This window comes from Labrus mixtus, chromosome 23, assembly GCF_963584025.1.
Source record: "Labrus mixtus chromosome 23, fLabMix1.1, whole genome shotgun sequence".
Lineage (NCBI taxonomy): Eukaryota > Metazoa > Chordata > Actinopteri > Labriformes > Labridae > Labrus > Labrus mixtus.
In genome coordinates, this window is record NC_083634.1 from 19,638,293 (window position 1) to 19,656,905 (window position 18,613).

At 42.5% G+C, this 18,613-nt stretch overlaps 1 protein-coding gene across 1 annotated transcript in view; it reads right to left on the bottom strand.

Moving 5' to 3' along the window:
- Window positions 1-1,894: 1,894 nt before the first annotated feature.
- Window positions 1,895-18,613, bottom strand: part of trpc5a (transient receptor potential cation channel, subfamily C, member 5a) — a 104,322-nt gene continuing 87,603 nt past the window's right edge. Inside the window, exons 14-18 of the mRNA XM_061031125.1 lie at window positions 13,681-13,876; window positions 13,206-13,415; window positions 10,205-10,246; window positions 8,358-8,447; window positions 1,895-4,766 (exon numbers count right to left, since the gene is read on the bottom strand). Of these exons, the coding sequence (XP_060887108.1) occupies window positions 3,735-4,766; window positions 8,358-8,447; window positions 10,205-10,246; window positions 13,206-13,415; window positions 13,681-13,876 (1,570 nt within the window). The 3' untranslated portion in view covers window positions 1,895-3,734. The remainder of the gene's footprint in view (window positions 4,767-8,357; window positions 8,448-10,204; window positions 10,247-13,205; window positions 13,416-13,680; window positions 13,877-18,613) is intronic.

Sequence of the window (18,613 nt, forward strand, 5' to 3'; positions counted from 1 at the left end):
TTATTCAACTTCTCTGTCAGAAACAATCGTCCATCTCAAACAGCCATTTGTTTCCTCTGTGGCTCAAACATGACCTTTGCTGTCCTGAATATTTACTCTGTAATTATGATCAACCTGAAGCTCACTGTTCAGCTATAATTCCTTCACTTACGATGCATCAGCGCTGCTGATTAAATGTGAAATCTTTTCAAGCTCCAGTTTTGTGGATTCATTAAACTCCAAAAAGCCCCTCTCGTTCATTGTGAGACTAAGCTAACACATCAAACCATCGATTCTTTTAAAAAAATGTCTGGAGCTTTACAGCGTATCATCAGATTATTTAAAATTTAATCCAAAATTATCTTCAATCCTGAAGTGTTCAAAGTGGATTAATTGATTTAATTTGGGCCACTTGGGGCCAGGTCAATAGTTCAAAGATAAAGATAAATATGGATAATTTGGGATAAATTTGGAAAACATTTTCCCCCTTACACAAGCAAAAACAGGTTGACTTTGAGATGTCCAGTGCTGCCTCGCCTTTCATTGTATTTTGGTCATTCGGCCATTTTCACTTCAAGCACAAAAAATTGGAGCATTCCCCCAAAATGTCAAGATGCCTGGGTTACTGCGTTGGGTGAGTTTGCAATCGTAGGGAAATTTGAGTGAACTTTTTGGTGGTTCTTGAAAGAGCTGCCGGGGTAAGCACGTCCTACAACTTTTCTCCATCCTTTGCCCTGAAAATTTCCATAGATATGTATGTTTAATTATGGATCAGCAGAATAAATCTCCTTTCAAGTTACACAATATGCTGACGATATGATCCACTTCTATTCTGATAAGTTCCTGATAGATATAGTGGTACAGAGATTTTGTCAGTCCAGTCGTGATTCACAGTTACTTAACACATTTTTATACCTCTAAAAATCAGCAGTTGTTTGATTTTCTGTGTTTGTGGTTAAATTAAGGGTTACAGTACAACGCTCGTTACTTTTACACATTTGTTTTCGTGTGTTGTTGCTGGGACGTAAAGAGACACAAAATTGATCGTCTTAAAAAACAAAAGAGACTGCTATCATTACTAACCACTCATCTGCACGCTCAATAACAAAGGCAAGACAGTGTCTGCGTCCGCCTCGCCCAGCTCTCTGGCTCTGGACGTGACATTATGATTACAGGATGTTGAGGGAATAATCAGGTCTCCATCGTTACACCCTGACATTTTGGAGACGGTGATTCATTGGTGGGTTGAAGCTTTCTGCCAAGACAGCTGGTGGCGAGGCTGCGGCGTCTGCCAGAGGAACAAGTGTGTGTAATTGTGTGTTTGGAGAAGACAGAAAGGTAAGAAGAATACAAATAGGTAAAATAATCTTGAGAGACAGATGGGGAGAGGAGAGAAAGGATGTGATGTAAGACGGACTTCTGAGAAATGGTGAAACATTTGGCCGGAAGCTACTCATCACACATATTGGTGTCTCCAGTGTGTGTTTAGATGTGGTGATTTGTGAGTGTGTTAGGTATCTGTGATTTTTTTTAATCAAACATGCATAATTTCTCTACTTCATCGCTGACAGTCGTATATTAACCAGAGTAAAATTCAACAGCCTCTGCTCATGCCAACCTTTTGAAGTCGCCGCGCCGAGCGACCTCAAGAGAAAATAAATATATATCATGATGAAATTCTGGTGAAATTTCCCTTTAAAATAGATTTCCCCAGATACAAAGGTGAACTCCATTTTCTCAATCTGTTCCTCGTCCATTCAGTCTTCTTTTTAATCTCATTCTTTACTTTTCTTTTATCGCCTGTATCCCATTCACCAAACTTCCACTTATTTGCATTCATATGTCCCTGTCTCACACCTTTCCTTCCACCTTTCCACCAATTCTCCCCGCCATGATCCTTCATTCTTACAAGAAATATCACCGTAAATTTTTATTCATCAGGTTAAAGTGTACTTATTAAGGAAGAGCTGAACGAGAAGCCAGAATATTGTAGGCAACTCAAATAGAAGCAAAGACAGTCTTAAGAAAACCAGAATAGTCCTCATAACTATTATTAGAAGTCACTTATTATTATTATGATCGTTATTATTATTACTAGTATAACTGTTATTAGGATAAAACAAAAGTTCCTTGGCCCTTGTTGATGCAGAGAGAGAGGGTGCAGGCTACTGATAGCAGAGCAATGGTCCCATGCCGTTCCCTTTTTATCCCAGTGATTCGGTCGGAGTGTAATCCAAGAAATTCCAGAGTTAAAGGGGAGGTTATTCCGTTTCCCCTCCCCCGCCAAAAAAAAAATATTTTTGCAATTTTAAGTTCTACAAAGTTCATGTAGGAGTGTTACTCAGTCAATTCCATTTGGCAAAAGGTAAAATCTTAGTCCGAGTGTAGATCCATTCCAATTCAAGGGATTTTATTCCATTTAATCCATAACAGATTTGAAGCTCGGTTAAAGGGAAAGACAGCATCATGTGTTTAAAACCAAACACGGACTGTTGACGATATTTCCCCTCAGAAAAGTTGCTTTGGTTGCTTGTAATTCCATAATGATAGTTTCTGAATGTCCCAGAGGATAGAAGAAAAATTTGTTTTGAATCTCCTCCTTTGTGGCTTGCTTGGAAATTGGCAGATGTTTATAAAGGCATTTCGGTGTTATATTGTGAACACCATGAAAAGATGGCCCTCAGCTTTACCATGAACATGATGTAGCATATCATATAAACTGAAAAACAAACTTGCAGCAGATTTTCCCTGACACAATCTGCCCTTTGGGAACCAAAAAAGTCCTGAAGAGCCTAGCACAGCTAGTTATACGTTATGTGTGTGATATGCAATTTAGGATTGTCATGAACTTCAAATTATTGGTTAAAAAGAGTTAATTGCTCTCAAGTTACATTTTTTGTTATTAAGCACACTGACTCCCCAGTGAGCTACATCGGTTGCTCTCTTACTCTCCAGCTAGTTAGCTCGCTGATAGCATGGTTAGCTAACAAAACCCGACTACGAGATCTCCCTTTTCAGCTTGCTAGTCATCTCATACAAAAGAGGGTTAGCTCAAAAGCAAATTATATTGTTAGCTACGTTGTTCTCTAGCTAGTCAGATCAGTCACTGAGGGATAGGCTCACAACCTTAGAACTTTTTTAAAGATTTATTTTTTGAGACAGGACAGTGGATAGAAAGAGAGTGGGGATTAGCTCACTATACAGTTACTTTGAAAACTCCCTATTTCTCAATTTATGAGTAAGATAATATAGTTGGCTTACTCACAGTGAGGGAGTTTCCAAATTAGGTTGCTCTCATGCATGATAAAAAGAAGATTAGCTTATTGGTAAGTTACCTAAGTAGCTTTATTTGTAGCTGGTTATACCAAGCAGTGGCTGGCTAGCTTGGTACTTTTCCAGCTATAGTGCTTGCTAGGTAATCAGTGCAGTTGTTTTGAACTTGACAGAGGTGTGGCTGCGACGCGTTTACCGGGAAATTCCAGACAACCTGATGATATCAAACTGTCTTTATGACCATCTGCCAATTCAGCATCCCCTTTGTCCTCTTAGGTTTAACCTGAACCATCGCCAAAGCCGCTTTGATCTCGGAAATGTTGCATTCTAGAACTCCACTGTAGAATTCCAGAACCCACCGTGTTGAGTTCTAGAACAGATTCCGTTGGATTCCCGTCCGTACCACCGCTCTCTCTCTGTCCTCTCTGTGTTAATCCATATGCAAACAAACAAAGAAGAAACAGTTTGGTTGTCCCTTTTTCCTATAGCTGTGTGGTGACAGAGTCCTCTATGACCTCACAGCTGTCCTCTATGACATCATTGCATGGTCCCACCCACCCACCCAACAACATCACCACCCCTCCTCCTCCCCCTCCTCCATCCACACCACCCTCGCCTGATCCTCCCAAGCCTCCGCCCTGGAAAACGTCCTCGCTGGAGTCCAGGAGGCGTGAGCTGGACTCGGACATGTTGGAAGCACAGTGCAGGGATTGGCAGGGGCATGGGGGCGGGAGGGGCAGCGTCAGGAGGGAGTCCCGTCCGTTCGTTCTCCGCGGGGAGAACGACGGGTTATTGATGTCGACTGAGCGGCCCATTTCGTTCAAGTGAGTCTCGCTTCTCGTCACGTTACTGAGTCCGAAGTCGGAGTGGCTGTGGCTCCCTAGGGGGCGGAGCAACCCGTCGGAGATAGTGTAGGATGGCGGGGACTGCAGGGGGAGAGGCAGGGGTGGGGCTTTGCGTTTTGAGCGTGAGAACAGGTATGAGAGGCGCTTGAAAGAGTCTGTTTTTGATCCTGGAGATGAGAGTCGATGGAGCCGGCTTCTTGTTCGAGCAAGGGATGACGACAATGCAGTGGCGAATGATGAAGACTGGGAGGGGTGGACGGAGGTGGAGGATGAGGGGATGACGTTCGACTTCAGCCCGTTGCTCTTTGGTTTTCCCTCCTCGTCCTCCTCCTCTTCCCCCCATCCAATGCCCTCCTCCAGATCCACCTCGTCGTCATCGCTGGATCTTTCCATCTGGGTCATTCCTGAAATGGAGCGCACCAAGGCGGACACTCCTTGTTGTGGTTCTGGCGACTTGTCGTCCTCCAGCGGCGTCATGAAGGTCACGCCTTTTGACCGCTGGCCTCCACCTCCGCTGCCGTCCCCGGATTCGCTGTCATCCTCTGAGGCCATGGCGCCGTCGTCTTTCATCGTCTCGCTGGAGGAGGAGTAGTGTCGCCGGGGTGGACGCCGGTTCCCGAGGAGATCCAGGACCTCGTAGCGGAAACTCGAAATGTCTTGTTTCAACTCCTGGAAACAGAGTAAAAAAAAAGCAATCAGAAAGGTTTGCTTTGGAAGGAAGGAAGAAACAAAAAGTATCATGTCAGGAAAGCTACATTTGTCCCAAAGCTTGATTGGAAAAATAATCTCTGATATACTCGGGAAAACATGAATGTGAAAACTAAGACGAAAAAGAGAGCGGGAAAAAGTAGTGGTGATGAGAGGGTGACGGGTGATGGAGCGAGGGAGTGGAGGTGAAACATCCATTTGTAGAGGCAGAGGGTGAAGAGGAGGGTAAGGACTCAGGGGGATGGTGACGAAGAAGGGGAGATTGAGGTCAAGAGAGAAGCAAGTGAGAGAGAGTGGATGAGTGACGAAAGAGGGAAATGTGACCGAGGAGAGAGTGGTCGGTCCAGGGAAAAGACTTCAATAAATTATGTATTACATTGATTTAATAAATTCCTTGATTCACTTTAAGTTGATGCATCTTTTAAGCCTTTAGGGAACGCTCACAAATGCTCAAAAAGTCTGAGCATGAACTTTAGTGCAAGACCATCAAAATCAGTAACCAAAGTTTTAGATTTATGTGCTCACACTCTACAACTCAATTGCCAGGCATAACCTACGTACTTGCACTGTGCGAGTTCATTTGCGAGGCTCAAATTTAATTATATGTTGGCCAGAGCATAGGAGTCGAATGATTAATGTTGCTGGAAAGATTTAAGTGGACGGCAGGTGACGAGCATTTTGTTTATTTTAACTTCTTTAGTCTGCGAAATAAACAACTCTAATCAAACACCCCCTCAAATACAATCCCACTTGTTGGAAAACACAAGGTAAAACCAACAACACCAGCTCATGAATTAGCCATGAGTGTTGACTGTTGAGCTTTAATAACTTGCCATTTGCTAACCCCTCGCTTCACTCCAGCTCCTCCTCCAAATATGGTCACTGCTGGCTCCAGAAAACCAACATGGCGGCTGCCAATCACCAAACTGAAGGCTTCGTTTACACATCCGAGAAACCACTGAGTGTCCTCGCAGTGGTTACATCCATTATTTACCCAGTTTATAAATAATTCTTGATGAGCAGGATTTGTTGGTCTGACTGCATTGTAAGAATGAAATGCATGATGTGCTAATTTATTCTAGCGGTGGTCAAATAAATTAATTTTAGGAGACCTTGGCACTATTGTTTCTTTATTTTATAGGATTACACTGCAGGTTTACTCCGATAGTATATATGGAGCTACTACTGCAAGACAACGTGCAGAGGTGTAAACTGATACACAAATTCATACAAAGATCCTCAAATGCGGACTTAAGAACAGATCAGTGGATCTATTTAAGACTTTGTGGATCTATTTACCCATTAATAATATATTTACCCATTAAGGATCTATTGACCCCCTTGTGGATCTATTTACCCATTAAGGATCTATTTACCCCCTTGTGGATCTATTTACCCATTAAGGATCTATTGACCCCCTTGTGGATCTATTTACCCATTAAGGATCTATTGACCCATTAAGGATCTATTTACCCATTAAGGATCTATTGACCCCCTTGTGGATCTATTTACCCATTAAGGATCTATTGACCCCCTTGTGGATCTATTTACCCATTAAGGATCTATTGACCCCCTTGTGGATCTATTTACCCATTAAGGATCTATTTACCCATTAAGGATCTATTGACCCCCTTGTGGATCTATTTACCCATTAAGGATCTATTGACCCATTAAGGATCTATTGACCCCCTTGTGGATCTATTTACCCATTAAGGATCTATTGACCCATTAAGGATCTATTGACCTCCTTGTGGATCTAAATACACATTTGCAAATTGTATTGCAACAGTAACAGCTCCATAGTTGCTGCGTATGTAAATAGGCAATGTGTTCATGTGATGTGCAATCAGTGGACCACCATCTGTGCCGTGTTTATGCCTGTATCTCTTTGTATAAAAACATGTAGAAGAAGATAACATGCAGCATGTTCAGTTTATTACTGTGTTGAAGTCTTTCCTGCAGGGGACGATGAGGATTTTTGTTCTGATTCACTTCACACACAATCTTCAGTTTAGCCCGAAGCTTTTACAGAAGATTATCATAAATGCATAAACAAACAATCAGTTTCCTTCTACTGTAATCTTTTCTCTCTCTCTCTCTTTCACGGACACTCAAACACAGCTTCATGCTACGTTTTACAATCACAGCTACTTCTCCTTGTTTCTCTTTTCCCTCGCCAAATGGGATCCAAACGCTGCACATGTGGTGTTGTTCCTCCAGGAATAAAAAATGTGATTAATGTCTACATGCCCCTGATGTTTGCTACACATATTTAACACACTCTCTGCTTATACATGACTCCTCATTCCTCAACTACTCTCACTCGGGGTTTGAACGTGATGCACGTCCATGTGCACCTGATGTTGTTTTCTGCACTGAAGAGCCCACAGGAACTTTACACTTCAAAGCCCCGGCCGGGCTGCAGATGCATCATGGGAAACGGACTCGGGAGCTCAGAATAATTTGACGCTCAGAAGATTTAGAGAAGGGAGAGAAAGTCTCCGGGAGGATTATCGACTGTGAAGTGTTGCTATTGATCAGAGCTGCAGACGAGGAGAAGCAGTGATGGAGAGTCGACAGGTGGTGGTTATTAAAAATCTTTTAATAAATGTTTGTAGAGAAGAAGAACAGCTCTGCCTCTGGACTCTATTAAAGCTGCTTTGTTTTAATCACAAAATAAACATAAAATAAAGAGATTGTGTACTTCAGTGCTGATGCAGACGAGCTGTTGGGCGTCCAGATCATTTATTTTATGATGTTTATTATTTAACCTAATTTCTTTCCGAGTCTTTATTTTATTATTCAGTTAATGTTTGATGTGTTTTATGGGAATATCCTTCTGTATAAAAGTGCCTTTATTTCTGTGTAAACTTTGGTCTACCACAAGTCCCTTGTTTTCTTTCAAAATAAAAGCAGGTTTGTACGAGTATTGGGGCCAAGTTAAAAATAATTATACAGTTTTTTTTTTAAATAAATCACAAGGATGCATTCATAGATTTACGAGGATAAAGTCCATATTAAGTTTTGATTATTTGGTTTAAATTATGCTACGGTTAACATTTTTATTCTGAAAGGTGTATCAGAAGAGCAGCCATCTGCCTGCGCAAAAATCCCGTAAATTTACGACTTTTTCCCGTCATTTCTTTGACTTTCTACTTGTAATTTTTTTTGTTTAATATAAAAATCTCATGTTTTTTCCCTTAATGTGGCCCTAATACCCCTTCGTAGATTTGAATCCAAACAGGAAGTAAAGAACCCTGAGCTCAAGACTGTACAAAAATACAAAATAAAAGCATACCAAAAACTTTTTTTCGAAATGCAAAATAGTGGAATGAAATTTTAACGTTGTAAAAAATGCAGTTAATCGTGATTAACTTTTGAATCTCAGCGATTAATCTTGATTAATTTTATCGTGTCTTCTTTGTCCTTCTCATGAGTTTCATGTATTTTACTGTAGTTTTATTTCTGTTGTTTTCACTCATTGTGCAACACCTTGGTAAACACACGTTTCTTCTTAATGTATATAAATATCTATAAACCGATCGCACACACCTTGAAGTTTTCCTCTGTCAGTCCCTCGTCCGTCTTGGCGCTGCGTATCATGGCCGCCACGTACCTCTTCACCAGGCTCCGGATCACCTCCTGCAAGAGACAGTCGCCATTTTTTCCTCAAACATATTTGCACCCCTCACATTTTTAAATGATCTACATATTCAGTTTGCTTTGTGATGTAACTCATTTTATTTTAGGTTTAGTACATGTTGCATGATGAGAACATTTCAACCAGATGTTACGGCAAACATTACCTCTCATTGTTGTCTATAAAAGCATAACAGTGTAAGCGTTTAAAAAAAATGTCCAATGTGGAATGATTCATCCCGACTGACGGATTTAAATGTTACTCTGTCATTAAGTAATCAGCCAATGAGGCTTTCAGCTCTTATTGATTTAAAGAGCAGAGACACATCTCAACAGCATTTGGTGTTCAGTGGGTGGTGAGTCAGACCCTGCACACACACACACACACACACACACACACACACACACACACACACACACACACACACACACACACACACACACACACACATTGACACACTGCATCCTCCCACAGTCGACACCTGCGACTGCCAAACAGGACGTTCTGGCGTGCTGTCACTCTCCGCCTCTGCCAGAACAAACCACACACACACACGAACACACACACCGTTAAAATGGTAGGGCAGTTTATCTTACGACCAACCTTAAAAAATCATGCACAGATATCGAAGAAACAATCCGATCTGCCAAACGTTAAGTACTGGCGTTCTTGTGTTGTAAATGGCTGCCAGCGCTGAGGTGTAAAAATGTGATTTGTCGAAAACAGAAATTCTTTTAAAGCTGGACATCAGGAAAACAGTCGCACAGTCGCCGCCAACAAAACAATAAACTGTCTCTTTAAAAAAGTGATTATATTAGGCTTTGTTTCCACCAAGCGGTCCATTTCAGTTCAGTACGGTTTGGTACAGATAACTCTGAGATTGCTTGAGTTTCCACAGCCAGATGTACCCTAACCCCCCTGTGTTTGCAAGGACATCGTAGCAGGGGCTGACAATGATTGTGTCCACAGCGAGCGCCATGGTCCGTTGCAAATGTATGGACTCAACATAATCTAGTGTTGTTACTGTCACTTTAAAAGCTGAGACTGAGTTTATTTGCTGCTTAAAGATGATTAAGTATGAATTTAATCTTGCAAATCTCTTGGAATTTGTAAAAGGATGTGAGTTTTATACTTGTTGACGATCCCTATTCCTCTGTCGTTTCAATATAAACAGACAAACAGGCTTGTTGTCAGGAGCAACAGCTGGCTAAACACAGCAGATAACCTAGCAAACATGCACACACACACACACACACACACACACACAAACACACACACACACACACACACACACACACACACACTCAGCAGTTTGTGGATCCACGGGGAGCTGGTTTAAGTTTGGACACGGCCAGAGAAACACAGCTGTTCAGTGTGTGTGTGTGTGTGTGTGTGTGTGTGTGTGTGTGTGTGTGTGTGAGTGTGTGTGTGATGCCTGGAGCATAAGTGAATGTGGGTAAATCTGCAGACAGGGGTTTAACTTGGTATCTGGACTTTTCCTTACTGCGTCACAGATTCAACCGTTGTATTCCAGGTGAACTAGCTTAGGTATCATTCTGCTCATCACATTTTTTTGCAAGATGAAAAATTGTATTTTTCCCACAAAACTTATAACAAATAGTTTTGAGTTTGACCATTTTAACACTTCACATTGTGGACTGCTAGGTTTGGATCAGGTCCTGCTAAACCACAAAAATGAACACACCACCAAACACAGAAACCAAACAGACAGACATGAAGCAGAGACAGGTGTACAGACCTGGTAATGCTGATTCTGTATCAGACTGTCAGCGTGCCGTTCCTGCAAAGACAGAAAAACAAAAATCAAAATCATTCAAAAGTATAATTTATCAGCCTTTGACAGTTTTCTCTTGTTTTGCAGACGTGTGTGGTGTGTATAGTAAGTCATTCCTGATGAGGTAAGACCTCCACTTCAGCACTGTGTGTGACTGCAGTAATAATGTTAGGATGAGCCGGGCATCAGAAAGAGACGACTGTTCTGTAAAAAGTCAAGAAAACTGCTTTTGGACAATAAGCATTTTCAGTGAGAGCCTCAGGAACAATTCCTGACACGGACTGTAAATATTTTATTTTAAGAAGCCTGAGTGACCCATCTGTTACTGCAGGAGGCATTGGATGGACATCTTCTTTTAAAGGAAGAATGTGCAACTTTTTACACATAAATGAGTAACGAAGAGGTGTGGCAAAACAGCAGTTTGTTTTGGTTTCATGCTGGTGCTCAAGGGCGACATCTACTGGATGAAAAAGTTGCACATTCTTCATTTAAAGCACCAAACTAGAACAAAAGAGAACTGGTAAGACAGACTGACTTTTACAGCCTTAATCCTTCATATTAGTGAGTAATGAACTCTAGTTTAACATTTTTCTTCACTCTGAATGTGAACATGACTTTAAGGAGAAAAGTCTCCACCTTTAGCTGAAGCGTACACTCATCACCTCATCCGATGACAGATCTGATCGGATTAAGAGTCTTAACTGAACACTCTGTCTCTTCAGTGCTTTTAAAACAAGTTCTCTGTGTGTTTTACGAGGCTTTTAAATGACTAATGTGTTTCTCTTTGAGACAGAGGTAGGAGGTAAATCGTCTCGTTTAAGGACACTTCATCAGCACAGTCAGCTCTCCTTATTGTCTGCATCATCCGTGATATCAGGTTATTTAACAGTCTTGTCTTCAGGTGATGCTTCATAAAACCCAGATCAATCCAAAGATAGAATCATGATGTTTTTTATTTTTATTTCTTACTTTTGCAGGGCTGGTATCTGATTAGCATCTATCCACCATTTCTGTCTCTGCATGGGTGCAGAAACATACCTGTACCACCCTAGACCCCCTTGAAGCCGCCCCGTGGATGGTGGTGTGTTTATGTTACCGTTAGTTTAACTTCTGAGTGTTTAAAAAGCTTCAGCTGTGTGCAAGAGTGTTGGTTTTTGTCGACTTAGAAATGAGGACAAGCTGATTGTCTGTCTCTTCTTTTTCAACTGCAACACACACACACACACGCACACAGACACATGCACACACTGTTTTTTTTCTGTTTCATACCCTCTCTCCATATTTCCAATTTATTCATCTCATATTCAGAGTTTCACCTCTCTGTCTCCATTTCCCTTTCATCATGTTTCACACTCATCGTCTAACTCCATCCACGCTTCTCATTTGTCTTTCACTCGCTCCCCGCTGTCCAAAAACAAACACACACACACAAATTAATGCTCGCTCTATCAACACACACAGACACACACACACACACACACACACACACACAAACATGCATCCATCCTCCCTCATCATTCTCTAACAATCTCTCCCTCCCTCTCTTCACAGCCATCATTGCTTTCTATAACTCATGCTGTTTTTATGCTTACTCTGTTTACACACACACGCACACACTAACACACACGCACACACACACACACACACACACATACACACACACACACCCTCCCTCCATCAGATCTCTGCAGTGCTGTGCCGCTCTGTGAACCTATGTGGGCTGGTGGGCTTATATAACTCAGCCGACTGCAGCTGAGGTGAACATGCCAGCTGCACGATGTGTGTGTGTGTGCGTTTGTGTGTGCGTGTGTGTGTGTGCGTCTCTCTGGATGACTGGGCTGCTGAACGTGTTTACCAGGTCGTGTTTTTCTGCCGATGTTCTTCTGAGCTTATAGATAAACAGCTGATGTCTGTCCCTGTGCTGAATCATATGAATAATGATACACATATATCCACTTTAATTCGGCACCTCTTCTCGTCTGAGCAGGATGGCGATAAGTCCTTCTGCTCTGATTGGTTACAGGCTCTGCATTGATTCATCGCTGTACAGTCTGTGCTTTATACATCAGACTCTCGTGTTGCTGTAAAACCGAACATAACACCGATAAACGAACAGGAAGCTCTTCCCATCTGTCATGTAGCTGCTTTGAATAAACCTCACCTGAGTTTCATGTAAATCGCTGAATCCTCCTGTGACTTGTTAACATGAAGCTCAGCACACGGCTTGATGATACGCAGCTTGTTTGCGTGTTCAGTGACAGACACACGGTCACTGCAGCGCATTAACCTACACGTGAATAAACACATCTACACTTTCACGGAGCAGCACAGTTATTGACCTTTTCCTGCTTTTTTTAAACTTTTACCCACTCAAATTTGTTTGCTTGGAGATTTTGGATTACCTGTGTACCGACCTCAACTGTTGAATTAACTATGCCCTCTTTTGTATGGTGCCCCGTGTGAGGCTGCATTTTTGGGTCCTTTTTTCTGTCTCGTTCTGTTTCTCGGAAACTAAACAAATGTCTACTGAAAGTTTCAATTACACATAAGACTATAAAATCACATAAATATTGTGTTTCCATTAAATAACAGAAACATAAATATGTAAAAAATTAGCCCTTTACTTTTACATCCCTGAAGTCTGAAACTGTTCCCACCTTTCCTGAAGCCCATTCGTCCAAAAGTTTCCTATTTAGGAAACATTAACCCATCGAATGAATCCCCAAAAGTCTGAATAAACAGATAAAAATAAATGAAGCCTCTTTGATCTGAAAATAAACTCTCCCTGTAGATGTTGGTTCAGTGATGTCGCTGTCCATGGTGCTGAAACGGCCACACCGCCCTCCTAACTGATCCAACCGGACATTTTTGGGTCTCTTTGGGTTACAGAATAATGTGGAGCCCTTTTTTTAAACCCCTTGTATATTTATAAACAGACCCACAGGGCGATGTAAGGAGCTGTTACCGTGAACTCTCTGAGGTTTTCACACTTGTGCGAGTCCTCCCCCGGTGGCTGGCCCCTCTGGCACAGCTTGTTGTGGAGCCACCAGAGCAGGTACAGGATGGACTTGGGGCTGGGGATGATGTTGAAGGGCGGCGGCAGCGTACCGCCCTCGTCGAAGTAACTCATCCACAGCTTGGTGCGCGCAAACTTCCACTCGATGTCGGCGTGATCCTGCAGGACGGAGAGCTGGGTGAGTCTAGGTCACGAAAAAATCTGAGGGATGATCTCGTTTGATTTAAATGAAATATATTGAAGAGATGAGTTGTGAGTTTGAACTGATACAAGACTTTTTATTTACAACTAATGCAAACTGCTTTAATCCAAATGATGTTAAAATTAAGAAACGTAGAAATGTCTAATTACTGAAAAGTTTAGGATGTTAATTCTTAATAAAAAAGGAGAAATTCCCTTAGTTCTGTTTTGTTTTGTGACTCACTGCGATGAGCTGGTACGAGTTGTTCATCATGGCGATCAGCATGTTGAGCAGAACGACCAGCGAGATGACGTTGTACGTGCCGAACATGGTCGCCCCGATGAATTCCGTGAACTCGTGTCGAGCCTTCACGTTGGTCACGTAGAGATTTAACAACCCGAATATGGACCAGAACAGAGACTGAAGGGTCTCGAACAACCTGACAAACAAAAAGAACAGGAAGAGAAATGTTTGAATAAAGGAGAAGTTTCTTCAAAGAGGAGAACAAGGTCAGACATGAAGTACAGTACAGACCAAAAGTTTGGACACACCTTCTCATTCAATGAGTGTCCTTTCTTTTCATGACTATTGACATTGTAGATTCACACTGAAGGCATCAAAACTATAAATTAACACATGTGGAAATATATACTTAACAAAAAAGTGTAAAACAACTGAAAATACGCCTTATATTCTAGTTTCTTCAAAGTAGCCACCTTTTGCTCTGATTACTGCTTTGCACACACTCTGCATTCTCTTGATGAGCTTCAAGAGGTAGTCACCTGAAATGGTTTTCACTTCACAGGTGTGCCCTGTCAGGTTCAATAAGTGGGATTTCTTGCCTTATAAATGGGGTTGGGACCATCAGTTGTGTTGTGCAGAAGTCAGGTGGATACACAGCTGATAGTCCCACTGAATAGACTGTTAGAATTTGTATTATGGCAAGAAAAAAGCAGCTAAGTAAAGAAAAACGAGTGGCCATCATTACTTTAAGAAATGAAGGTCAGTCAGTCCGAAAAATTGGGGAAACTTTGAAAGTGTCCCCAAGTGCAGTCGCAAAAACCATCAAACGCTACAAAGAAACTGGCTCACATGAGGACCGCCCCAGGAAAGGAAGACCAAGAGTCACCTCTGCTGCGGAGGATAAGTTCATCCGAGTCACCAGCCTCAGAAATCGCAGGTTAACAGCAGCTCAGATTAGAGACCAGGTCAATGCCACACAGAGTTCTAGCAGCAGACACATCTCTAGAACAACTGTTAAGAGGAGACTGTGTGAATCAGGCCTTCATGGTAGAATAGCTGCTAGGAAACCACTGCTAAGGACAGGCAACAAGCAGAAGAGACTTGTTTGGGCTAAAGAACACAAGGAATGGACATTAGACCAGTGGAAATCTGTGCTTTGGTCTGATGAGTCCAAATTTGAGATCTTTGGTTCCAACCACCGTGTCTTTGTGCGACGCAGAAAAGGTGAACGGATGGACTCTACATGCCTGGTTCCCACCGTGAAGCATGGAGGAGGAGGTGTGATGGTTTGGGGGTGCTTTGCTGGTGACACTGTTGGGGATTTATTCAAAATTGAAGGCATACTGAACCAGCATGGCTACCACAGCATCTTGCAGCGGCATGCTATTCCATCCGGTTTGCGTTTAGTTGGACCATCATTTATTTTTCAACAGGACAATGACCCCAAACACACCTCCAGGCTGTGTAAGGGCTATTTGACCAAGAAGGAGAGTGATGGGGTGCTGCGCCAGATGACCTGGCCTCCACAGTCACCGGACCTGAACCCAATCGAGATGGTTTGGGGTGAGCTGGACCGCAGAGTGAAGGCAAAAGGGCCAACAAGTGCTAAGCATCTCTGGGAACTCCTTCAAGACTGTTGGAAGACCATTTCAGGTGACTACCTCTTGAAGCTCATCAAGAGAATGCCAAGAGTGTGCAAAGCAGTAATCAAAGCAAAAGGTGGCTACTTTGAAGAACCTAGAATATAAGACATATTTTCAGTTGTTTCACACTTTTTTGTTAAGTATATAATTCCACATGTGTTAATTCATAGTTTTGATGCCTTCAGTGTGAATCTACAATTTTCATAGTCATGAAAATAAAGAAAACTCTTTGAATGAGAAGGTGTGTCCAAACTTTTGGTCTGTACTGTATATAAAAAACTTCAGAGGAGGAAATCAGAACATGTTTTATCCTGTTTGATCCGACTTGTGATAGACTGGCGACCTGTCCAGGGTGTACCCGGCCTCTCCACCAATGACAGCTGGGATCAGCTCCAGCCCAACACAACCCTGAACAGTGTGAGTGGGATAGACGATGAATTCTGCTGACCCCTTATTTCAAGTTTGCTTCTTAATAAGACCAAAAATCCATCTCACTTTCTTCTTCTGACTTTTCTCTCCACGTTATCAAGATTATTGACCGAATCCTACGGCCGGTTTCTGGGTGGTGCCATCTAGTGGTGGTGGCCAATACAGATATGTTAAAAGTAGAAACATTTTCACTTTTTAGGACAGCCTGCATTCAAACCCGTGGCTGGAGAAGAGAGACGCCACCGCAGTAATGGCGGCTTGTCAACTTCTGGTTTTTAAACAAGTTCTCCTTCTTTCTCTCGTTTTTTCTTCTTCCATCCATCTCTCATTTTCTCTCTCTGTTTACCTCCTTCGTCTCCCGTCTGTGTGACAGTCACAGTTACAGACGAGGTTATTGAATTTTTGATGAAGCAACAATTCAGAGAGAGAAAGAGAGAGAGAGCGAGAGAGAGAGAGAGAGAGAGAGAGAGAGAGAGGTTGTGTCTGCAGGCTGTTTTATTTGTGCTGCATTAAACATTCATCACTTTACACACATTTATTGTTGTGTGGTAGCTTTCTGTGTGTTTGTTTGTCGCTATAAGGAGCGTGAATGATCACTCCATCAGTCTGTGTGTGTGTGTGTGTGTGTGTGTGTGTGTGTGTGTGTGTGTGTGTGTGTGTGTGTGTGTGTGTGTGTGTGTGTGTGTGTGTGTGATGCATACAGCTCGTGAGTGATGATGGTGTGAGTTTTCTGTAAATCTACCGAGGCAAAGTTGTTTGGTTTTATTGTGAGACATGTGTGTGCGTGTGTGCGTGTGTATGTGTGCGCGTGTGTGTGTGTGTGTGAGTGTGTGCGTGTGTATGTGTGCGCGCGTGCGTGTGTGTGTGTGTGTGTGTGTGTGTGTGTGTGTGTGTGTGTAAATGAAGAGAGAGAGAGAGAGAGAGACTTTAATCACTGATGAATGAAGCAGCAGAGCGTGAGATTGTGTCGGAGTTATAAAACGAGAGAGAGAGAATATTTGTGTGAATACAGTGTAGAGACGGAGTAAGACACACTTTCTCTCTCACACACACATACACACACACACATTCCTGCCTGGTGGTGTGAATGGATGTAACACATTAACGCTGATAAGTGTGTGAAGTACAGATGAGCGCGATGAGGAGGAGTGAGGAGACAAAGAGGTGAGACACCTGAGCGGAGACAGGAAATGATCTCGCCAAATAACTCACTAATGCTGAGAAGTGTGTGAGAATGACACACACACTCACACACACACACACACACCAAGGAAATAATCCAGGCTGTGTAAACTCATGAATGTTGATGCAGGCAGTGGTTTTTCTCGCGGGGCTGAGATCGCTACGTTTTGCATAATGTGTCAAACTGATATACAGCTGTGAGAAACACAATGTTGTTTCTTTTTTTCCCCCAGTAAAGTTTGTCTGAAGAGTGTCAGAGTGGATTTACAGGATTCAAGGAGGACTAGGACCTGGAGTAGGATCAATATTGGAGATGCTTTTGAAAAATGGAGAGAGGTTAGAACACAGAAAGGTTTACAGACCCATGCAGAGCTGGATAAACACTGAAGCTTCAGAGTCCACCACATGGTGACCTGTGTGAGCATGGACTCTAGAGAGGAGGGGGGGGGGGGGGGGACAGCTCTCTATGATGTTTAGAGTTTAGACTGCAGTACCCATTTTAACCACTAGGGGTCAGAGTTACATATTGCTCCTTTAAGTATGTCCAAATTTTGGACTTGGACCAAAACTTACAGCTAAGAGATAAAGTGCTGATCTAATTTGAAAACATCTAACACCTCCAAAACAACTTCAGCTCTGGTTGACTTAAAGCTTTTTGTTCCGGTTCAATAAAAACATATTTATCTAAAAACTCCACTTTTTGTCTCATAAATAAAACAGACACGGCTGTAAGTGAGAAGTGTGATGAGTTGTTTAGCATTAGCTCTCCTCGCACTGCTCTCATCGTAATGGATCACAAATCAATACAGCTATTATCTAAAACAAACCTCGGGCCTCGTCAATATTCGGCCCACTGACTCGGCTTGGCTCTCGCTTTACCGCCATCAGCAGGCTCACTCCATCTCTGTGTGTGTGTGTGTGTGTGTGTTTCACAGCTGCCATAATTCAAACTCTGCCACCTAATAAGCTAAACCTTAGACTGACTTTCCAATTTGCAAATTTCTCCGACTCACGCAGAAAAAAAAAAGGATAATCTCCACGACCTCTGAACGAGCCGGAGCTGCTCGACAGCTAAAATCGTTTCCATATCATTATCTGGAGCAAAGGAGCGTAACGGCGAGGTCTGTAAGCGTGTGAGGGGTTTGTTCCCATCGCCCATGCAGCACCGACATCAACACAAACACGCAGACTACGTTTGTGGGTAATAATATATATCCAGTCATCGATCTGAGGAGCATTCAAATGAATGTTTGCATCACTGCTCAAAAATACAACAAGCCAAAAACTTTATTTTGACCGAACACTGGGGTTCAGACGAAACTAGAAATAGTTGCGTAATGTCTAAATTCTTAATACACACCTGACAGTTCACCACAGGTAGGACTAGGTGTTTAGACTATTTACATGTGAATGTATAACCAGTGAATTAATGAAGAAAACCGAGATATATGGAACCAGAAACTCTCGATATAACTAGCTTAGGGTGGTTTCAAACTTGGGACCAGGGCCCGGATCCGAGTATGCTTGACCCCAAAGTCCGGTTCATTTGATCAGACGTACCACGCCTGAGTCCGCTTAAAGAGGTGGTCTCGGGTCGGATTCATGTGTACTCGAGTACGGTCTGCGGGAGATGTGAACGCAACCGTGCTCAAGCTAAGAAGTGGACCGCCAAATGACGT